Raw genomic sequence first — 23,563 nt, 5'->3', positions numbered from 1 at the left:
CTTGTTGCCTTCCTTGGTGGCACACACAGATGCACACCCCTCTCGCACACACAGATACGTCACCCCGCACCCACACACACACGCACCAGCACGTACCCATACCAACGCAGATGTTCCACCCTTGTGACAAAGTGGCGCTGCGTTTTGCATTTTACTGCAAATTAAAGGATTTCTTTTGCCTTTTCGAGTTGACAACTTAAGATACTTAGGCATAAAAAGCCTGTCATACAAGTCTGCCCTCATGTGAGTGTGTGCTCGTGTGTGTGTGTGTGCGTAAAGAGAATTAAGTGCAGTGCGCTTTGTTGAGAATCACTCGAAACAAAGCCACAGGATGCTGCGGGCCGCCCTTCCCCCACCCTCTTTACATCACCCCCGTTTCCAGCCCCACTTTGCTGACATGCGGGGTCGTCCTGTCAATCCTCAAACCCATTTTCCGATTTCCTGCACCTTTCTCGCCTGCGTCCATTTTATTATTTTGCCTTGATTATTATTTTCCATTTGCGCAAAATTAAAATACCCCCAACAACACAATGACAACACAATTTTTTGGGTGAAAAAATAAGGGGCGCATAGAAAAAATTGCAGGCTCCATTCAACCGCAAAAAGTGTAGAAAAAGCAATGGGTGGGTGGGGGGCAAGGCGGTGGATGCATGAATAATGTGAAACTGAAAACTTTTCATCAAAAATCAGCCAAGGGCTAAAACTGGACGTAAAACAGGCACAGCGGAGCCCCCCTTTCCCAGCCGACTATCTTCCCTTCCTCTCTCTCCCTCTCTCTATCTCTCTTTCTCGCTCCGTTCCCCTCCCACCATCAGCCTATGTACTGAATGTCCTGGCAGATAGGGAAAAAAGAACTGTGACAGGACGCCATGAAAAGCTCGCTTTGGTGTGACAAATCAAAGACTAACACTGGGCGCTTTGGTTAGAGCACAAAACGCACGCTCGGATGACTGGCAGTTTGTTGGCGGCGCTGGGAGGGAAAGAGGGAAAGAGAGGGTCCGAGGCGGCCAGAGAGAGAGGGCAGATCGCACTGGACTGGGCGGTCACATTTGAAAGCCGTTGACAGCTGCAGTTGGCTATGGCCATCCAGTTGGTAGACCACAAGAAACGTTAAACTTTAGGATGTCTAAGCAAGTAAACTGTGATAGGAAAAAAGTTTAATTATTTATAAAAGTCAAAGAAATCTTACCAAATATTGTGTTTCTTATTTCAAAATCTTCGCAGCTCTCACTCTTACCTAACACACATTTTTCTATGTAAACTGCTCAAAATGTTCATTCAGCTAACTCAATTTAAGCAAAATAGATACTCGTACATTTGAATTCAAACCCAATGAAAGAATTAAAAAAAAATAACGTTGTAAGGATATCTGCTTTACGTATTTGTATTCTTTTTGTAATTGATTGATTCTCGCCCAGCGGTGTGGATAGAATTTCGCGGGAAAATCCCCACTCGATGAGTTGATTTCGCCACCCTTTCGCCTTCCACCATCCGCCATTCGCCATCGAGTGAACCAAAAGAGTTATTTCAATTTGCAGTGTTTAAAGATACTCGCTTCTTTTGATAGCGCATTTGCGAATGCAATACAGCCATACAGCCAGGCAGCCATACAGCAATAGAGCAAAACAAAACATGGGGAACTGCAGCATGCCGCCTGTTATTTTTTGCTCTCTAATCAGAGCGCGCGCCTGCAAACAATGGCGGGAGTGTATCTGCATCCTGGCACTCATGCCCCACCATGCCGAACCATAGCAAACCATTCCATGCCATTCCGGGCCATTCCTTTCCAGCTCAGCTCTGCGCTGGCTCTGGCTCTGGCCAACCAGAAACTGAACCCATTCGCAGCCCGGCAACCTGGCAGCATCCCGGCAGTATCCTGGCAGCAGGACCAGCACCAGGACTGCTGTAATGAAACAAAAAAAGGGCGAGCTGGTCGCTGTTGCTTTTGGCATTGTTCCTGCTGCGGCGGCATGGCTTTACTTTTATGCACATGCAATTCTTTATATTTTTGCCATATATTTTGCCGGGCACAAATTTATTTGCGGCTGCAATTCCAATTCACCGCTGCCAGGACGAAGGACGAAGGATGCAGGACGGAGGCGGCAGGACGATGGTACTCCTACCGGTTATTGTTGCGGCTGCAACTTTGGTTAATGCTCCGGTTACGGTGGGGGTTGGCATTCGGCTTAAAGTGAAATACAGGATTTCAATTTGTCATTCGGCTTAAAGAGCCTGACAGGAAGCAAAGGCCTCTTATCCTGCGATGGTGTACATCCATCCCCCTCCACCACCACACAACCGACTGTGTTAATTGTTTCTGTAAAGTTTTTAATAACTCCAGGCAGCAGGCATCAGCCAGCAGGCAGCAGGCAGCGGCTTCCATCAGTCTCATTATTTATTTGTAATTTAATAAACAACAAGTTGATGGCTGGAACCCTTAACCCACACCAACCCCAACCCCCCTGAATCCTTAGCACTTAACCCCTTGGCGGCCGAGCTCCTATATCAATTGCCGTTGGGCCAAAAATGGCAGGCAGCCATCGTCATCGCCAGTCATCGACGTTAACGGGTTTCCTGACTATTATTTGCCAGCAATTTATTTTATGCGAAAACTTTGTCAAGCTGCCTATGCCGATTTTTATGGAGTCCTGGAGATCGCAGATCGCTTTGCCACTTTGCCACTTTGCCCGCGGCGTCAGCTTGAATTTTATTGCCACCGTGCATATTTTAATGAGGCATTAAAGCCTCCGAATCGCTTCTGATTTCCATGCCATTCCTGCTCGCAGCCCGAAAACATATACCCGTAATTTATGAGCAACTAAATATTTACTGGGTGTGGGTGGGTTGCTTGGTTGGTTTGGTTGGTTGGTTGGTGCCTGCTTTTGTTTGAGTTTGTTTGGCTGCGTTTGCCGTTTTTAACACTCGATTACTTTAAATGCCATCAAGCACCCCTCTACCTCCTTCTCCGCCTCGACGCCCCTGCATTTGACTTTGCCTGTCAATATTTGCTTTTGGCTTAACTAGCACATACATACTGTGCACGCCCCAAAAGAATACCCCACATCAGCATATTTCTGTGGAGTTTTCATCAGTCCTGTGTTTGCCCAGCTCCCTCCTCCCTCCTCCCTCCTCCCACCTCGCTCCTCGTCACCCTGCTTCCCAGCTTATGTAATGAGTATTTGGTTACACAAATCTTGAAGCTGACCCTTCCACGATTTTGGCCATTCCGCTCTTATTGAATGAACGCTTAAATTACTAAGCAAATGACTCATTTATCAACTGCAGCGAACGTACTCAGGATTAGCATGGCCTGTCAGCAGTCCTGCGAGGGGAAGATTTCATTAAAAACATTTAAAGGATGAGCTAGTGAACTGACCGGGGGAAAAGGAATAAATTAAAGCGTCGGGTATCAGGCATTGATTGCCCGTTTGCTGCACTTGATGGACACTTGAGTGGTGGCTCAATCAACTCATCAACAGATGCGTAATGCAGTTAGTCAATTGCGCTTAATAAGAGTTCCAAAAATGACAAACCAGACCAAAACGTACTGAGATCTGTTCCATGTGCCTTATGAAACTATGTTTTCAATCACTCCATTTCATGACACATTTCACTATAGTCCAGAGTTTGTGTTAAATAAATTCGCAAAACTATTTTATAATATTCAATTTTTAAGTACAAATGAAAGTAGTGCTTTCTCATTATGAGCATAAAATTGATCTTTAAACAAACTTATATAACTTTTGCTAATTAAGCATTGCAAGTGGACTGTGATAGCTGTTAGCTGATTAAAAATAATCAATAATGGTGAAAGGGCGAAGGAGAAATTTCAACACTGACAGTGTTTGGTATGTGATATGCCCATGTCCAAAACCAATCCAGTGGATCCTGAGAAGCTTGGCTGTATCCAGAGCACATTCCAGTCAGATTTATGATTGTTTGCATTACTCGCTTAATGTGCCTTGATTTACATTAGTTTGCGTCGCGAAGGAAATTGAATTTGCCGCGCTTTGTTCTGAAAATTATAGAAAATGGGGAAGAAAAAACCGAAAACGTGCCCCTGAAGCAGACGCAATATGCAAATAATCTGCAAATTTATAGGCTTTCCTTGGACTCCCTGCCACAGCCGTACAGCTGCGACCCGGCATTAAGTTCCTGAGTGGCATGCGGCTAAGCCGGGTTATTATATTTTATGAACTGAACTTCCTTTTGATTGGTATAATGCTGTTGCGGGGCTCGAATGATTGATGCATGTGCAGAGATGTCACTGCTAACAACATGAGCCCGAAAACTTGACATTTCTCGCATGAAGCAGGCGGATAAAAGGAATATTTGCAAAATCAGAGGGTATGGGGGAAACTCAACTCTACGGCGGAAGGGGAAGGTTTGCTGCATGCATGTTCCTCGGGAAAATCCATTAAAACACTTGAGCTCGGCAGACGCGACACAATGCTCTCCAAACAAGGAAAACCAGAATGCATTTCCGTTGATAGTGAAGGCGGCTTTGAAGGCTGGCAGCCACACTTAGACGCAGCACTTGTGGTTACCCTTAAACCTGCAGGACTCCCTCTAGGACAAGCCAACTCACCCCCCAAGGACATAAAATGTTATTGATATTGCAATTTTTAGCATTTTGTAATTGAGGCAAAAGTTGGTGCCTATCGCAGGCACATCAATTGTCTGCCAGATAACAGCCCGAGCGGCGGATAACTGTCTAAATGCCACTTGAGCATGTGTTTAAACATGCCAAGCCCTTGCCCCACTCGAACTATGCAACAAGCAGCAGTAGCAGCAGCAGCAACAGCAGCAGCAGCAGTAACAGCCGCAGCAGAAGTAACAGCCGCAGCAGCAGGAACACAAGGAGCCCGCAGAGCCCCGCAACCACACGGGTTGACACTCGCCGGCATCAAAGTTCATGGGTGTCCTGGCTGGCGGCTGGCGGCTGATGGCTGGGGTGCCATCCTGTCGATGCGCTGATAAGTCCTTGTCCCCCAAATCCTGCCGCCCATGCCCGCAACGCATCTTGTCTCGTCTCGAGAAGGAAGGCGAGTGCCAATGTTGCCAATGTTGTTGGGTAAACTCATAATTGGAATTAATTATGCATTCGCACTTTGCGGCCAACTTTCAAGTGGCTGGAGTGGTTAGCTGGAGTCAGTTAGGTGGGCTCGAGTGGGTTGAGTGTGTGGGCTGCTCCTTTAATTGTCCAAGTGAACAAGCCTCGGATGTATGTAGTCACCAATACGGGCACAGCGACTGATCCGCATCTAAGGAACTTGCGACTGAGGGCAAGGGTTAAGTGCAAATTGCAGTTATCGTAAGTAAGTCTTATACACAGTTTAGACTTGGCATTGTCCTTTGAAGGGGGCGTTTTACAAGTAGCAAATAGGTCTGAAATTTAAACCACTTTTCGACTTAAAGATTTTACATTCTAGGATGTTAATTAAAATTTGTTGGTAAATACAATGCTTTAATATTACAGATTGAATGGTAGATATTAATGGCTCATTTATGTATTTCAAAGGAGTTTCTATATTCAGCTGTACCTTGGATTACGCTATCACCCTACAGTTTTATGATTTTTAATAGGCACGTTATTCTTTTTGAACGAACTTACCCGTTTATCCCGTAATATATGTTCCAAATTATGCCCAGAATGACACTCCCTGGTCCGGAATGGACCTCACCTGGACCTGGTTGGCGTTTGCATTTGAAAGGCAAGCGACTCGAGGCAGAACATCCCCATTTAGCAATTCTCGGCTGGCAGGCAGTCTAATTTAAGTTAGCCCATTTATCTTATGGCTTTCCTCTTTGTGGGCACTTTCTTCCAGCACTGTTTGCCAGCCGCTCCAATCTTTCTCCCTTAAGCAGTCCAATTTGCTGCTCCTTTATGGCTACTTATATTCCTTATATTCCATGTCCTGCCCACACCTGAGTCCAATAATTACTGTGTGCCCACTTTGGCATTGTCCCCAGTCGTTTGCATTACGGCTTTGGCCTTTTCTTCTGTGGGCATTTGTGGGCAAAATGAATGCATAAAGATGTTGCGAATTAATTAAAATTTGACAGCTAATAAAACGCAATCACAGCCATGCGGAAGCGTTCACACAATGGCCGTTTAAGTTGCGAACTGCGGACAATTGCACGCTTCATTTCGTCTGTTAGCCTGTTCGCCTGTTTTGACAAGCCATCGAAATGGAATCAAGTCGCAAAGGACAGCGGCAGGACCCGCAGAAAAATGACAAAAGGATGTCGCAAATCACAAGTCCTGCAACGCAACTCGCGGCTGAAAGGCACTTAAAGAAAACCGGAGTCAGTCCTAGATATTCATGTGAATGTTAAATCACACAAAACTTTACAAGCCATAAGAGCATAGATAAATGTATATAATAAATATATATTCTTAAATAGAAGTAGTATTTGTTCTGGGAATATACCCATATAATAAATATATATTCTTAAATAGAAGTAGTATAAGTATTTCTTCTGGGAATATACCCATTAAGTTTCTTTGAACATTTACAATTTGTTAATAAATTTTAAAACCGTCTCACTTTCTTAAACCTATTTCTGCATATCAAAGCATTTAGCCAGGCATTTTTCTTCTGTGTACCCAAGTCGACAATAACGGACAGCCAACGGCCGGAAACGATTCGACATGAAGGGACTTTCTGGGGCCGCGTCGCGTGTCATGAGCAAACAAGATAATGTTACAGCACTCATCGCCAATCGGAGGCGGATGGAGGTCCTGGGCAGGACCATGGCCACTCGAAAGGAATTCGGTTTTGGCAGTTTGTTTTGGGCCCCAACCCTCGCGGCGATTTGTGCGAAAAATGCAAATGAAAACGTCTCAGCTTACGCCAACTTCCCACTCCTGCAATCTTCGTGGGAGGATGGGAATGGGGATGAGGATGTGGACTGGAAGTCGAAACTGAGACGGAGAGCTGGACTAGCAGCAGCAGGAGCAGCAGGCTGCCAAGTGGCTGGTATCCGTAGGCTGGGAAATGATTGATCGCCGGGCATCAATTTCGCAGAAATGTTATTGCCTTGCGTTCGACAGTCGGTCGATTGCCGGTCACCAAGTGCTTTAATTGTGTCTTAAAGCGATGGCTGCACACGGGTTAAGTTACTTGTTGAAGTTTATTCGGTCACGAGTATTATATAATATAAAATAAATCAAAGAAAAGTGCCCAAACTAGGTAAGAGCATATTAGTTAAATTTTGGAATACCGGGATTTCCAAATGCATATAGGCAATGTTACTAGATACAATTGTAAGAACCACTGATTTTTGTTTATAGCTCTGCACATCTGCATTTTGAATTTATTTTATTTGAAATATACGATCTGTTTCCTGACAGATTCCTTGAGAGCGGGTCTGATCTTCGGCTGTGCGCTTAAGCGTTTTCATTTATGAAAATGTCTGAAACATGTTTCGCTTGCGCAAACAGAATGCGAGTGCGAGTATGCAATAAAATTCCATTACAGCAATGGCTCGACTTAAAAACTTGGCCGAAAAAAAGCAGGCAAGATGAAATTTTTGTTGCACGAGCGAGGAGCGGTGGGGGGATAAGGGCAGCAAGAGGATAAGGAACCAGGACCAGGACCACTACCAGGACCAGGAGAAACAGCATCCTGCAAGTGTATTAAAAGCCCGCAGACATTTTCCCTCTACGTGAGTGCATCACATGAGCTTGTCCGTGTTTGTTGGCATGTGTGTGTGTGTGCAAAAGTCCTTGCATATTTTATGAAACTTGGCAAAGCATTTAACAACACAGGCACACCCACAGACAGAGGCAAACTCATTACTTGAATTTATTTAGCACTTAAACCAAATGTTTCATTCGCCTCAGCCGGCTGATTTGGTGCTCATATCCTTGCATATCCTTACATATCCGGAGTTTTGTTGCCACTTTGGTGGCTTCAAAGTGCTCAGCCCGCTGTCCGCTCCTTGCACTCCTCGTCCTCCTGCCAAGGATCAAAACTTCTGGGCTTCCTAAGGATCCCGCGTGGGCAACAGTACGTCGGACACTCGGTGGCAGTACGTTCGGTGTTCTTAATCCGCTTTAGGAGCTTGGTTTTCCGCATATTCAAGGGTAACTGCGAGCAGAGATGTCCCTTTTCATGGACATAACCACAGCGTGTGCACAGGTCCTTGAGGGTGTTGATTAGCAGACTGTTTTTGGCACAGGCCTCTATGGATCCGCTGGACAGGATCTCGCAGCTGGATGAGGACGACTTGGAGAACGGAGTAGTGGGTGCGGGCACAGGCACCTTCACTCCACACCGGGGACACTTGTCCAGGACCATCGAAATACCGATTTCCTCGCCTTGGCATTCGCACGACAAACAGTCTGAGGAACTGGAGATCTTCTGCAGGCGACAAGTCTTCCGGGGTGAGTAGTAGAGCTGCTCGATGGGCCTAAGATTTCTACGCTTCTTCCTCACCGTAAAGGTGGTGTTTTCCGGTTTAGGACGACGAAACTGTGAGGAGGAATACAGCTCGTCCATCTTTCCCTCCATCTTCTTGTAGATCATCTGCTCCGTTCGCGTTTTGCGCCCCAGAGCCTGAAAGAAAGATGTACCTAGTTTTACACAGTACTGTTGTTGCGTACTGTTTACCCACCTGGAACATCTGATGGTGCTGGTTCATCATGCTCTTGATGTTGTGCACGGAGTAGCGCCACTCGATGTCCCGCACATCCTGCTCATCGCTGGGCGGCACATCCAGGCTGGTGATAATGCTAAAAGTCGATCCCCGGGAGCTGGTTGTAGTCCTCCTCCTGCGCTCCTCGCGCTCCAATCGCTCCGCCCTGAGCTCCTGCTCGATGAGCTTCTTGTACAGGGCGCTGTCCATCCTCATGTCCTGCGACTGCCGCCGGCTGCCAGATGTCTCACTTCTGCTCCCCTTGATTCCCCGCATGCCGAAGGGTATGAGCCGTGTGCTGTTCCGTTTCCTATTCCACCAGTTGCGCTCCATCAACCTTTCCACCTGGCTCCTCTGTTTCTCTTTCAGAAATTCGGCTTCCACAACATTAAGCAAATTGTCCCGTGGCGGCTCCAGCCGTGTATAGCTCTTCTGGGTCACTATATCGTTGAGGTACTCCAAGTACTTCAAGGTGAGCATTTGCTTCACTTCCTCCAGCGTGATGCCCGATGCTGTGAGGTCGTCGTAGATGCTCTGAAGATTGGACCACACGTCATGGCGGTTGGCTACTTCCTGCATGAGTCCATTGACATCGGCGATATACTCAATAATTTGGTTTTTCTCTATAACGTCCTTGAGAAGGGACTGCAATTGTCTGTATTTTGCATCCGAGTGCAGATCTTTCAAATGATACCTTTCAATATCGGGCTCCTTGGCGTAGTGAAACTCCTGGTGTTCCGGTGCTTTTTCTATTCTCTCGTCGCCAACTCGCACAGGCTCAAGGATCTTGTCAAGATCATTTTGCAGGACATCATAATTAAACTTGCTTTTGGTGGGCGATTTGGAAGATCGGAAATGAGAAGTGTGGCTTTGCAGTACTGTGTCGCTGAGTGTTAAGCGATTGGAGTGCCTAGTGGACATCCTCTTTGGCCCTTGATCCTCGTCGCTGGTATGGATGTACATGATATCCTTCTTCAAGGACTGGTAGTGACTTTCGTCCTGTCCCTTAGGAGGAGCAACACGCTTCTTTTTGGGTATCAGGAGTGGTCCGCGAATAGACTTACGCGTAGATTTGCGGCTTCGATTGGCCATTGCGAACCTATTCAGTGAGTCATCGAGGGACACAAGGCTTTCCCTTTTGGAAAACACTTGAGAAACGCTGTACGCGGGAGGTAATTCATGTCGATTCTTGATTTCTGAACCACTGCTTGAAGTAGGAGGCTTAGCTTCCTTCTTGCGCTTCGTCGTTTTAGTGCCAACTTTTTCGGATACTATGAAGACCTCTTGGGACGCTACCGAGCTACTCGAACTACCTGGCAATGCCTTGGAACGCAGTTTGTTCCTATTTTTCCTCTCAATTTGTTGCCTGATAAACGGTGGTATATCGTCGTACAATAGTGAGACTATATTTTCCTGCCTTTCCAATTCCTTGCTTTCCTTTTCCCTAAGGAAAGCTTTAGATAAGCTAGGTTTCCCAGGATGAGTGCCCTTTTTCTTTGCCTTTGCCACCAAGAGTGCATTCAATTCGTCTTTAATAATCCTATCCACATAGTGCATTTTACGACTTCTACGCTTTCCATATTTTGGTTTACGGATTTTCGAATCGGGAACTGTGAGCTGCTCCAGAGGCATGTCTACATTTCTGGGAACTATTTTGCGGCCCCTCTTCCAAATGGTTTTTATTCGTATTTGTGGCTTTAGGGTTGGAAGATCGGAAAAGCTTGGCATTTTGCCAAAAGCAACATTCCGTTCATTCTTATTGTCTTTTCTGTTCATTTTCGGGTTTTTCATAATCTGCTTTTTCCAGTCGAATCCTATCAGTTCTTTTACCAACATTTTCAGTTTATCGAAAGATGGCCTTAATGGATCTGCCTTCCTTGGCTTACGAATAGCCTTCCTTATTTTCCTAACTTTCTTTCGAACTACAAGATTGTCTAGGCTATAATATATTTTCTTTGGCTTGATTTTCCTCCTTTTCTTCTTCGGTTTCCTAGTTTTTTCGAGTGTTGTGTGCATATCCAAGTCTGCTTTTCTTCCTACCATGGCCATTTGTTTCTTGATCAAAGCGTTCTTCTGCACCACTTCGGTGTTCCAGAAGTGAGCAAAGTCCTCGATTTCGCTATTCTCTTTAGCCCTACGACGGTTCAGCTTTCTGGGTCGCCTGCCCCGAACATCCGATAAGTAGTTGCGTACCTCCTCAGCCTCCGCCTCCCAGACTTTGTCCTGATCCTTGATGAGCTCGTAGTAGTCCGATCCCTTTTGCCACTTTCTGACCGCCTTGAACAGTCGATTGAAGCACTTGTCTACCACATTCTGTGGTTGTCGCGCCTTCTTCAGCTGCTTCCTCAAGTGTCGAAGTCGGCGTCGCAGTCCCACCTTCACCTGCTCCTGCTGTCGAATCAGCCGACTTTGTAGCCTCAAAGCTGTGGACCAGTTGCGCAGCCAGTGCTTGTACATGGAAAGCATACCGCCCACTGCCCTCCGTGCCTGCTCCCTCCTCTTCTGCTCCGCATCCCGTTGGCGGTCGTCTATGGAGTTCCGCATCCTGCGGAGCAGGTGGTCACGGATCCTCCTCATCAGCTGCAGGCGGCGGTGGGCGTGACGTTTTCGCATTCGCAACTCCTTGGCCTTCCGCCGTATCTGCCTCTTCAGCAGCACCATCTGGGTGCTCCTGTGGAGCAGGGGCACATACATCGCGTACCGATCGAATTTGATTCTTTACTCTAATTCAATGCTATGCCAGGGATTTCTGTGTACAAAATGAACAGCCAGTGACTAGATTTTCAAACATTTGTAACTGTCATGAATGTAGATAGTTTAATAGCCAAATCTCTTAGAACTTGAACTTTTTATATTTATTTATATTTATTCTATTAATTTTTGAAAACCTTTTTGTTTACTTATATTTATTCTATTTATTTTTGAAAAGCTTTTTGTTTATTTATATTTATTTTATTTATTTTTGAAAAGCTTTTTGTTATTAGCCATAAAACCCCCCAAATAGCTTGAAAATCGTCGCCAAGTAAATTCAAGGGGATGCACAAGCTCTTATCAGGCGGTGTGAACCACCTGCTCGTTCGGGGATTCCAGTGCGAAACGCAGCTCATCTTACAGATAAGGCAGATAAGTTCACTGGCGACTGCGACGGGAAGCCCCCTCCACAGATCGATTGCTATATAATAGGAGGTAACTGCATCCCAGCATCGACACTCAATCGTCAACCACCAACTCAAGAAGATTAAATCAACAAAGGCACAAAAATACAGCAAGATGAGCAAAATTGTTCTCCTAATCGTGGTCATCATTGGCGTACTTGGCTGCCTTGCGGTGGCCCTGCCCCAGCGTGTGTATACCCAGCCACTGATCTACTATCCTCCACCGCCGACGCCACCCAGAATCTACAGAGCACGCCGCCAGGTGCTGGGTGGCTCACTCACTTCCAATCCGGGTGGTGGCGCCGATGCCCGACTGGATCTTAGCAAGGCCATAGGAACTCCCGATCACCACGTGATTGGTCAAGTGTTCGCTGCGGGCAACACCCAGACCAAACCGGTGTCCACTCCCGTAACCAGCGGCGCCACCTTGGGGTACAACAAGTGAGTAGTCTCTACAGGATTAGGGTCCGATGGGTATCGAAACTAATCTTACTTCTCATGAGCAGTCATGGACACGGCCTGGAACTGACCAAGACCCATACGCCCGGTGTGCGGGACAGCTTCCAGCAGACGGCCACCGCCAACTTGTTCAACAACGGAGTCCACAATCTGGATGCCAAGGCATTCGCCTCGCAGAACCAGCTGGCCAACGGCTTCAAGTTCGATAGGAATGGAGCTGGCCTGGATTACTCGCACATCAAGGGTCATGGAGCGACGCTGACGCACGCCAACATTCCCGGACTGGGCAAGCAATTGGAGCTGGGTGGACGGGCTAATCTCTGGCAGTCGCAGGATCGCAACACCAGGCTCGATCTTGGCAGCACGGCCTCCAAGTGGACCAGTGGACCCTTCAAGGGCCAGACCGATCTGGGCGCCAATTTGGGTCTCTCCCACTACTTCGGCTAAACAGCTTAAACTATATAGAGAAAATATTTAAAAATGTTATAACAGATATTTATTCATCTATTATTATTCTTCTAAAATGTAGTTTGATTTTTATTCAATTAATTATTGAATTAATTAACTAACAAAGCAAATTTTTAATTGAAAAAAACAACAGGGAATGAATGCAACCAAAATGAAAGTGAAAAGTACAAAGTACAGTCAGTAGACTAAAGACCCACAAATGCCTTGGCCTGCTGCTCGCCCGCCTCCTTGTAAAGCTCCGCCGTCTTCAGGAGTTTTATGAAGCGCGGAGAGTACTCGGTGGAGATGCTCTTCTCCAGGACCTCGTCCAGGCTGGTCTGCTTGAGAACCTCCTGCAGTCGGGCGTTGCGCTGCGAGCGCTCCGCGGTCTCTGCCATCTTGCGGAGGTAAACCAGATCCAGGAGCAACTCATCGCGCACTCCAGACGCCGCCTGCTGATCCTCCATTGGGAGATCCTCGTACTGCCGCAGCAACTTCTTGACGATCCTGGACTTTTGGCTGATCTTGCTCGGATCGAGCAATCGCACATCCTGGCTGAAATCCTCGGCCAGGAGTTGAAGTGAGCTCTGTCGCTTCTCGCGACACTTTCGCTCCTCGTTGGACGTCTTTAGGATTAGGTCGTAGAAGTCCTGGAGATCCGGACGCAAGGGAATGCAAGCTCGTCGCCGCACCTGCTGATCGATAATGTTGCTAATGGCCTCCATCGTTTCGCGCACCATGGTCTCCGTGTGATGTAGATAGCTCTCGGTCTTGTCGTTGCGGATTTGGTAGAAGTTCTTGGTCTGCTTATTCGCACACTTGCGATTCCTCTCCAGAACCGCCAGCAAGCGATCCATGCTCGGATCATTTCCAACTGCCTCGAAGACAGCGGAAACTATATCCTCGGAAATTTTGCCCGTGATTAGTTTATCGTAACTTTCCGACTGCGACTCCGGTATTTCTATTCGTGGTCGTTGGCTATAGAATCAAACAAATACAAGTAAAAAGATGTATACCTTTTATTAACCATTTCATTACTTACCACTTTCCGGACGCTTTGTGTCCTTCATTTGCATCCACACTTGGTGTTTCTTTTGCAGCTGCTTTTGTTGCTTCTTTGGAAGCTTCATTATGATCTGGTGAGGAACCCCCTTTCACCTTTGCCTTCGCCCCTTGATGGCGATTCTTGTGCTTTTTGTTCCATTTAATACTGGGCCTTTTGATCTGTCCCTCTTGCTTTCTTGGATTCTCCTTTGCAGTTTTTGGCTCCCACTCATCTCTGGACTTCTCGCCCACATCGCGTATACGTCGTTCGTCCTTGATCCTCACATCTTCCTGCTCGTCCTCCAGTTCTGCAGTGTTTCCATGGAGTTGATCATTCCGATAGCCCAGGCTCAGTTCAGAATGCAACGCATTGTAAGCGGGCAACATGCTTATAGAGCCATTGCCACAGAACTGTTTGGTCTTAGGATCCCCGAACACATTGGCATTAATGGAAACGTTGAATTTCATGGCATCCGGCGAATTGCACCCAGTCTCCGTATGACTCGATTGATTGGCACTTGGGTTAGCTGCAGTGGCTGGAGTGGCTGAAGTGGCTGGAGTGGCTGGAGTGGCTAGGGTGGATGGCACTGGACTGGAGGGAACCGAGGCAGTTGTGCAATTGGCAGGCAAAGTGAACGGCATAGTAACATTGCCAGCAGGAGTGGGACTGGTTGCCGGAATGGACACGCACCTGGGATCCATAGTAGTCGAAGTTTCCATCGCCGCCATGTAGGGATCGTGCTTCAGTTGCTTGTTGAAGAAGGGTCCAAAGTAGCGGTGGACTCCGAAGGACTTAATAGGTGGCGAAATGGGCTTGTTGGGCATTTGCTGGGTGTTTCGTTGCACGGGGGGCATTTGCTGTTGCGGCAACTGGAATTGTTGTTGCACTGGTTGCTGTTGTGGCATAAATTGCTGTTGCACGTGCTGCTGCTGTTGCACTTGCTGCTGCTGTTGTTGCTGCTGCTGTTGCTGCTGCTGTTGCTGCTGCTGTGGCGTCTTCATATTTTGCAACTTTTGCAACTCATTGAACAAATGGGTTAGATTAAAACTGGCCTGGAAATTACTAGACTGATGACGCTGGCGATTTAAGTCGTGTTGTTGCGGCTGCTGCACTTGTTGCTGCTGCTGCTGATGTGGCTGCTGCTGCATTTGCTGTTGCTGCTGCTGCGGCTGCTGCTGTGGAAATTGCATCTGCAAAGGCTGCTGCCCCGGAAAACCGCCATTGGGTCGCTTATTCAGCATGGGAACCACTTCCTTAGTGGGATCGTATATCGCTACCAGGGAATCGTCATCGTGAGCACTTTCCAGTTCATCGAAGTGAGCCAGCAAATCATGGCTGGGATATGACCTTTCTCCGGAGTCCTCTGCATCCGGTGTGAGCATGCCATTACCCAGGTTCCCAAAACCCGCATGATTGCCATTGTGGTCTTCGAAGTCATCCAGCAGCGGAGCCAACCGTTTGGTCACTACATGTTGCTTATCTTCCGGTTCCTGCTGCTGGTGCTCCTGCTCGTTGTCCTCCAAGGATCTCTTGGATCTCCTGTTCTGTCTACGAAACCTTCGACGTCTTGTCTGCCGCTTTCCACGGTCCTTGTCCAGGGACAATTCATTGGCCAGCAGTTTCACCACCGCATCGGGATTCACTTTCGGAGCAGATGCAGCAGCACCTTTGGCCTCCACTTTGCAGATGTCCTCGCATTCAGACTTCTCGTCTGGCGGTTCCTGGAGCTTTAGCTTGATGTTCACTTTGACAATGCTGTCATCCTTCTCGGCATCCGTTGCCGACTTGCACTCCGTGTCACAATCAGGATTACTGTCATGATTATCGGGACAATCAGGCGTCTCGGGACTTTTACGTTTCTTTAAACTGTCTTGCTTTCCAGAGTCGGATGACAAATCTGCATTCGTACTTGCATTGAGTTCGCTCTTTCTGGCCAAGCTAAGTGGTACATCTCCTTTTAAGGGAGACTCTGCATTTGATTTAGCATCCAACGCGGATTCATCATACTTCAGTTTAGGGCCTATTTGGTTAGTTAGCTCTTTCTTGGCCTCACGTTTTACTGGTCCCAATAGTTTGCTCTCCACTTCGACCTCTGATCTATCCTCAAATTTCCCCTCGATGGACGTTATCTCAGAGTCCAGTTTACTTTCGGGTTTAATTAAGGATTCCTCATCCAATTTAACCTCTTCATGTGTGTCCTTTCCTTTGGCTTCTCCGTCGCCGGTTGAATGTAAGGCTTTGCTTTCATTAATGTCCAATACTCCAATTTTCATGGCCAACTCGTGGTCGGATATGTTTTGATCCTCAGACTTAAGTCCCTGTTCCTCTACAGATATGGGTTCTAAAACTGAATCAATCGGTGCTGCCAGAGACGACGACTCCAAATGCGGTTCCCTCTTGAAGCGATCCAAGTCAAGGGGCATGCGGTTACTCCTCTCGTAATCCCGCACATTTGACATCTGTCTTTGATTCAGAGGATGAAAGCGGTCGTACTGGGGCACTCGGTAGTCGTAGCTCTGGGGCAGCTCCATCATTCGATTCGCATCCATGCCGGTATTGATGGGCTGTAGGTACTCCAAGTTCTCATTGTGTGCCAATAAGCTATTGATTCCCATTCGCTGATCCAATTCGTCGCTATCCTCACTAGACTCCAGTTGCTGCTGCTGCTGTTGCTGATGCTGCTGCTGTTCCTCCAGCTCCCTGCGCCGGATCATGTTGTCCACCATTTGGTTGCGATGGATGTCCAGCAGGGCGTTACTGGGAAGCGATGGACCCAGACCTTTGAGCATCAGTCGACTGCTGGTCTTCAGCTTGATCTCGTTCATGGGATTGAAGCCACCACACGAGCTCCGCTTCAGCTGCTTGAGAGGAGCTTCACCGAGGCTGCCGGGTCGCGAGTGCTTGCTGGAGGCCTTCTCGGAGGCCTCCTGCTCGATCTTAGAGAGCTTGTAGTTGGCCTCGTGGGCCAGCTTGTGGGACATGGCGTGGGGAAAGGCCAGGCGATTGAGTGTGCTCTCGTAGATGCCATCCGGAATGGGGTTATCTCCGAACTCGGGCAACTTGTCCACCCAACTCGATTCGTCCACCTTCTTGCGCCCCTCCTTCGTCTTCTCCAGCTTCTTGGCCTCCGAGGTCTCGTGGTCGGTCAGCATCTGCTGCACCTGCTTCAGCTTGATGTCCAATTGGGTCATACCAGTGTCCTGCAAAAGCAGCGGGATCTTAGTCACCTGGTACTTGCGCACAATGGTGTCATCTCCCATTTGCTTGTACTTCAGCTTAACCTTGCCCATCTCGGTGCGCTCCATGGCCTTGGCATGCTGGTCGATGAATTGCTTGCCTATGGATCGTTCCTTCTTGCCACCGGAACGCTTCTGGTAGGGATTGATCTTCGACATGCTGGCCTGGATGTCGCGGAACCAAGCGTCCGCCGCCTCCTGCAGCACTCGCTCTTCATCCGCGGATGCCGCCTTCGATTTGTCCGCATCCACTTGGGCAAAACTGGCCAGCATAGTGTCGATTGAGTTGCGGCGATCCAGCTGCTTGCTAGCATCCTGCTCCTGGCGACCGCTGTAGGAAGCCTTGAGCTCCTGCAACTCGGGACGAGCCAGCTCCACTGCCCGGCTGAAGCTGAGCAACTTGTCGCTGCCCTCCACCGGCTGCTTCTGCTCCTCGCCGGTGGAGATCTGCTGGGCGTGGCCAGGACTGCTGAACACCATCAGCGCCCACCAGAGTTGTAGGAAAATCATCCTGTCGGGGAGCTATGGCTTTGTAAAGACTAAGTCAAATATGGAGCAGTCTAGATTGAAAGCTAAATGCTTTTGCCTACTTAGTCACAACAAGAATTATATTATTATATAAATAAAAGATATGTTCTTAAAGCTTATATTAAACCCATCCTTTAACTAACTTATTCAGTTTAAAGTTGCTCGTTCAAAGTTAAGTGATATTTGAACTTGAACGAATTGATAAAACATTTAAGACCTATTTCCCCTTAATATTCATTTGAGAAACATTATTTGGAGTTAATTTTCCTGACCACAACAGACTGGACTTCAGTGGGGTTTCGACTTTTCCACGCCTTGGCTGGCAACAGGTGTCTGCAGCACAACTTTGACAACGTGGACCGATAAGAGTCGCAATGTCACCAGTCCGACCATGCCCACACCTACGCCCACACCCCGCCACACCGCCGGCAACACGCCCCCTTTCCGCCCAGCGGCAACTGCTTCATTGTGTCAAGTTTTCGCACACGTACGACGACTGCGCCGGCGGCTTCCGACAGCTGTTTAACATGAGATGTCCTTTGTTGGGGCACCCACACACTACACACACATGTGTGTGTGCAGCCAGGCACATGGGTAAGTGATAGCGCCAACCACCCACTCCGATTTCCCAACGGGCGTATTGTTTTCTCGCCCATGTAAATCAGATTTTTGTTTTATTCCAAAACTTTTGCCAATGGAAGTGGAAATGGAAATGAAATGGGAATGGGGATGCACAGCGACAATAACATTTCCTATTTCCTTCTCTCGCTGCGAGTGTGTGTGTGTCTGCTTCTGTGTGTGTGAGTGGGAGTGTGTGTGTTATCCTGTATGCTGTCAATGCCAAAGTCAGCACAATGCGCCGCTCGAAATAATTGAAAATATTCAAACATTCAGCGGGAGCAACTGCAGCATCTACGTGTATCCATACTACCCTCGTATATACTCAAACCTATATAAGCCAACCAGCAGCAGCAGCAGCAGAACTAATGTAATTAGCGGGCACAGAGCGCATTCGCTTTTGATTAAAAGTTTTACCATCACTTTACAGTCCTCCCCCCCAAACAATGCCAATGAAGCAGGCAGTACGAATAAACGCATTGTTTGCTGTTTAGTTTGGCACATTATCGGGGGATTGGCGGGTATATATCCTCTTGTATTCATCCAAAGTGGCTGAAAAACCAAGTAAACCGCCTTTTTTAATTGCATCATAAGAAGGAGTTATACTTGGGCTTTTGATTCAGGTCTTTGTCTGCACAATGGCTTGCTAACTTCATTAATGTTTGAATTTTGGGGTTCTCGCTTTGAATAAATTCATTGTGGAATAATATTAAATATAGGCATACATAACTTGTAGACAGTAGCTGTAGTTATACTTATACTTCTATATACTTAGCTAGTAAACAAGTGCTTAGATGCGTCCGCTAAACTCGCAGTGCCAACGTTGCGTATACGCAATGTGGCCTTCCGTGATTTTGCATTATATTCCTGAATATTGACAAATTGCGGCGAACTGCCGCCACAGATTAGCGGATAGTTCAGGGGCAAAGAATGTCGGATTAATCTTACGCAAAATGCGTCAAGCGCCGCTGGCCAATAAACAATATTGCGATAATTTTGCGGCATGTAATTAAATTACTTAGCCAGAGTCGCAGTGACAGGACGCAGGATGCAGGATGCAGGACACAGGACGCGGGGAGTGGGGAGTGGCAGTGGTGCGATATGCGCCCGGACAAATCCTTTCAACAGGGCCGCGAAGTACCGATGCGGCTGAGCCTGGGGACATATTTCCATAAAGCCACCGCAGGCACCGCTGTCAATATGCGGATTAACGCATCAATTACACGGACAAGGACGAAGGACGAGGACAGGACGAGGCCTGAACACGGATACATTTCATATACCAGGGAATGTTCGCTGTGTCAGGCTAGCTGTTGCTTTCGGCGACAAAAATTTCATTTCGCCGGATAATTTAATTAATTGCTGGATTTCACAATCATGCCCTGTCCGCCCTGTCCGCCCAACTGGCTGACTGACTGGCAAAAACAATTTGAATTCCGCTCCAGCTATCCGGCCGTAATCGCCATAATCCCCAATTCTAGTCATTGCCGTTCGCATTTATGATGTGCATGAAGTGCAAACGCAACCATTGCCCATTGCCCATTGCCCATTGCCCACTTCCCGGACACTGGGCAACTAAATTAATTCGATAATTGACTTCCATTGCCTTGCCCGGAACCATTGTCATCCCTTCCGGATCTCCAGCTCCACCTCCAGCTCCAGCAACAGTAACAGCAACAGCACCAGCAGTTCAGCAGTTTTCAGAGACGGAGATGAAGACCGTGACCATGAACCGCCGCCTCCTCGGATGCCGCTCGTTTACTTTTTTATGGGCGGCGCACACAGAAAACATAAAAACGTCTGTTGCGTGTTGCATATGGAAAATTGCCAAAAGTCGGACGGCAGCAGGGAAAAAAATGCGGGAATGGCACGGAAAGGAGGAGAATGCGAGCCCAAGGAAAGAAGTCGCAAAAGGAAATGTTGCAGAGCAGTAAAGGCCAGGCTAATGGCAATAGCATGACAGCCGGAAGAGACGGACAAGCCAGAATCAAGGACGACGGACAGAGGACGAAGGACGAGGGACGCAGGAGGACGGACGCAGGACGCAGGACTAAGGACTCGGGACAGGACACGGAAGTTTTTATAGTTGTGCAAGTGCATGTGATTGCTTTATGAGCTCCAGATGAAGTTGGCGTCACGTCCGCGGCCCGGCTGTCATTTAGTTAATTATAAGCAATTAGCAGCGGATGTTGCCAACGGGAATTAAATATTTAGCGCCTAAATGCATCGAGTGCATACTATCGGTCTCGAGCGGAGTACTCTACGAATAACCTTTGCAGATGACTTTCAGTAGGGAAATAAGACATTGCCAAGGGCTGAATACAGATTCTAAATAAGCGATAAGCCAGGTGGGTTGGTTCAAATGAAGCCGAGTAGCAAGTGTGCACATAAACACAGCCAACTGAACCAGTAATTAAAGATCAACAACTTCGAGCTGCGCGAAAGTTGAAGGCAGGAAAACAATCTCCTAGAAGGTAGCTCCTTTTGGCCGATCTCTCGGCGAAGGCGGCGGCTGTCTGGTGATAAAATAAAGCATTTTACTATTGTTGACTCATTTGAGAATTGTCTGGCTGCCTGCCTGCGTATGGGAATCGGGCAAAAAATAAAGGAACGTGCAACTCGAAGCTAAAGACAGACGCAGCGGTGGAAACACAGCAAGAGTCACTGGCGGTGGCATTAATTTGTGCTATTTCCTCGAGCGAGAGGGCGGCATTCGGTGGGCGTGGCCGTGGGTGTGGGCGTGGGCGTGTGGGCCTCAAGGCAACGCGTAAGCAGATGAAGCCAGTGTTGATGATGATGCCAGGATGCGCCGGAGTACACCAGGATGCCTCCGCAACCAGAAACCCACCAACCTGCTACCAGAATCCCACCAGCAACAGCAGCAGTAGTAGCAGCAGTAGCTGTAGCATTTGTGGCCATGATAAAAGTTGCATGAGCTTGCACTGGGTATTTTATGCTGCTTTCCGCCGCCTGTTGCCTAGCTACTTGTGCACTGTAACAAATTGCGTAGTTCTAAGTTCTAAGTAAAGTGAATTTCAAATAGCAACAAGAAAAAGTATACCTATTACACCTTTCTAGATGAAATATTAATGTCTTCATAAATTTATCTGAAAGTGATTGATATGCAGCTAAGCTGATAAAATGGTAAAAAGGCTGGACTGAAAGTTAAGATAACAATTATCAAATAATCATATATCCCAATAAGAACAACTATTTATATGAGTAAGAATATAGTAAATTCAATCCCCTTTAGTTGACTGCACAGCATTTCGCAGGGAGAAGAAAGGTGAGAAAGCTTCGGTCTTCGGCCAGTCAGACGCGTTCCCAAGTTGCAGTCAAATTTTCATTTTTCCACTCACGTATTTCGATTAAATTCTCATTTTGGTCATAATTTTCCAGTTTTTACGTTGGCCTCGCCATTAAATTGCAGCTCGCCTCTCTGGGACGGATGTGCTCCCGCCCCCTGGCCGCCATTTGGGCCAACTCCTTTCCAGTTGCCAGTTGGTTTTGCTTCTTTATGTGCGTTGCGTATCGAAGGCATCAAGTTCTCTGTCGGCGAATACATTTAGAAAATTAAAAGTTTCCCAGCCAGCCGAGGAACTAGATATCCTACGAATAGTATCTGCAATTGTTTGCGCGCTCGCCCATCCATAAATCAATTTGCAGCGCCCAAGTTTTATTATGGCTGCATAAATCCGTTAACAAAGCCCCAGCCACCTGATGCCCAGATTTCCGTATATATCTATATAGAGACGTGTGTATGTCGTACGAGTGCCTGCCTGGCTAATTTTGCGGCACGCACACTCCGCTTATTCCCAATGAGCATTGAACGATGTCAGGATGCGGATACAACAGGTTTATGCCACATATCGCTGCCAGCGACAGTTGGCTTATAGCAGCAATAGCAGCACAGCAAACTTTTTGCGCGTAATAAATTGATAAATAGTCCAGCAAGCTTATATATCGCCCCAAAGTGGGGCTATATAGCTACATATAGCTACTATATATGTGTATATTCGCAACGGGGGGCAGTGCATTTCTGTGCAGCTGCCAAGTATGCAACAGTTTTCGATTGCCAGCGCCATGGATGCTGACTGCCAAGTGTTGCATACTTCTGGGCTGGGTAAGCCGAAATGACTTGGGATACGGAATCCGGATTATAATCGATTTGGTTTAGACTTTGCTGACTCCAGGATTACGAGTCCCTAGGAAGCGTATAAACAATTGGAAGTAAACATTACTTTACAATGTGCTAAAGCAACGTTTTAGTGCCCCAACCCTTTGTCATTCAAGTCCTAATTGTCACAAATACACAACATTTTAAATAAAGTACCCATAACTATATAAGCATATAAATCATAATATCTAAGATGTATATAAACTACATAATTATAAAAAGATATTTTATCCAGCCAACACTTATGCAGTGCAGCATGGATCTGTGGTAATCCCGGCCAGAAACGGTTTTATCAAGCAGCGTAGTCAATCAAAAGTAAACATTTCAGCCCCAAACCGCCAGATGAGAGTGCTCCACAATTTCAGCATAATTCACGCGAATTCATCCGTCTGTTGTTTTTCGATTATGTCGCATTGTCTTGGCTTAAAGTTTTTTGTCGGTGGCCCAACGGCCAGCAAACGACAAGTGCTGAACTAAGAACTGAACTCAGAACTCAAAACTCAGAACAGAACTGAGAAGTGATCCGAACTGGCCAGCAACTCGGATGGGTTGTTGCCTGGAAATATTACAGCGATTCCTACTTATGCCTCAATTCGTTTGCCTTGTCACGGCGAGTGCTCAAAGGAGGAGATGGGTTCGCGGATACTCGGATGCTGGGATGCCTGGATGGTTGAGTGTGCGCCACCATTCGAGCGACATGACAAAGGGGCGAAATAGAGGAGTAAAAGGACACCCGGCGCATCCTTGGAACCGTGCATCACAAAACATGACATGGCACGAGCCATTCCGTTTGTTTTTTCTATTCCCATTTTACAGCTGTCCATCCGTTGGCCAAACAAATTTTTCCACTGTTTTTCACTGCGATCCCTGAGTAAAATATTATGTTACACGGCGACACAAAGAAAGCGCTGGCAGCAAAGTCGCCTGGCCTCAACTGAATATGGAAATTCAGTATGGAACGGAGGGAATGAAAGGTCCGCCAAAGGCGCATTTAAATGCAATATAGAGATAGACGGGTCTATGTGTTTTTTTCCCCACTTATGCATATGCAACAAGCCGCACACAAGCAATTCATTAAGCGCATTGCAACTGTGGCAAATAGAAAATTACCGACAAAACACTGGCCGACAGTTTACGAGCCGCAGACACTGAACGTCGAATGGCAGCAGCATATTTACAACTTTCAAATGCCTCATTTTATTGGTCTCGAAATGAACAAATGGCGCACAGGCCACAGAGACACAGAGACATGCCC

The 23,563-nt window shown here is 47.2% G+C and overlaps 3 protein-coding genes across 3 annotated transcripts; 1 reads left to right on the top strand and 2 right to left on the bottom strand.

The window, feature by feature from the left end:
• Positions 1–7,659: 7,659 nt before the first annotated feature.
• LOC6529965 lies at positions 7,660–11,459 on the bottom strand. Its single transcript, XM_002090876.3, has 2 exons — positions 8,623–11,459; positions 7,660–8,564 (listed from the first exon to the last, which is right to left on the bottom strand). Exons 1-2 carry the CDS (start codon positions 11,335–11,337, stop codon positions 7,929–7,931), a joined length of 3,351 nt encoding a protein of 1,116 aa, XP_002090912.2. The 5' UTR covers positions 11,338–11,459; the 3' UTR covers positions 7,660–7,928.
• Positions 11,460–11,835: 376 nt separating this feature from the next.
• On the top strand, positions 11,836–12,785 carry LOC6529964 (attacin-C). Its single transcript, XM_002090875.4, has 2 exons — positions 11,836–12,239; positions 12,305–12,785. Exons 1-2 carry the CDS (start codon positions 11,914–11,916, stop codon positions 12,702–12,704), a joined length of 726 nt encoding a protein of 241 aa, XP_002090911.2. The 5' UTR covers positions 11,836–11,913; the 3' UTR covers positions 12,705–12,785.
• On the bottom strand, positions 12,737–17,554 carry LOC6529963 (formin-J). Its single transcript, XM_002090874.4, has 2 exons — positions 13,747–17,554; positions 12,737–13,682 (listed from the first exon to the last, which is right to left on the bottom strand). The coding sequence occupies exons 1-2, from the start codon at positions 17,493–17,495 to the stop codon at positions 12,911–12,913; spliced, it is 4,521 nt and encodes a 1,506-aa protein (XP_002090910.1). The 5' UTR covers positions 17,496–17,554; the 3' UTR covers positions 12,737–12,910.
• Between the last annotated feature and the right edge of the window lie 6,009 nt (positions 17,555–23,563).

The sequence above is a fragment of the Drosophila yakuba genome, chromosome 2R (assembly GCF_016746365.2).
Source record: "Drosophila yakuba strain Tai18E2 chromosome 2R, Prin_Dyak_Tai18E2_2.1, whole genome shotgun sequence".
In the NCBI taxonomy this organism is placed as follows: domain Eukaryota; kingdom Metazoa; phylum Arthropoda; class Insecta; order Diptera; family Drosophilidae; genus Drosophila; species Drosophila yakuba.
Note: the sequence above shows the minus strand (reverse complement) of the source record. Positions and strands in the feature narration are given on the sequence as shown.

Coding starts and splice junctions, on each gene's coding strand:
- LOC6529965 (XM_002090876.3), bottom strand. CDS start 11,337: ATGTATGTGCCCCTGCTCCACAGGAGCACCCAGATGGTGCTGCTGAAG. Junction 8,565..8,622: donor AGCACCATCAGATGTTCCAG/GTGGGTAAACAG, acceptor TCTTTCTTTCAG/GCTCTGGGGCGCAAAACGCG.
- LOC6529963 (XM_002090874.4), bottom strand. CDS start 17,495: ATGATTTTCCTACAACTCTGGTGGGCGCTGATGGTGTTCAGCAGTCCT. Junction 13,683..13,746: donor CACAAAGCGTCCGGAAAGTG/GTAAGTAATGAA, acceptor TTGATTCTATAG/CCAACGACCACGAATAGAAA.
- LOC6529964 (XM_002090875.4), top strand. CDS start 11,914: ATGAGCAAAATTGTTCTCCTAATCGTGGTCATCATTGGCGTACTTGGC. Junction 12,240..12,304: donor GCCACCTTGGGGTACAACAA/GTGAGTAGTCTC, acceptor TCTCATGAGCAG/TCATGGACACGGCCTGGAAC.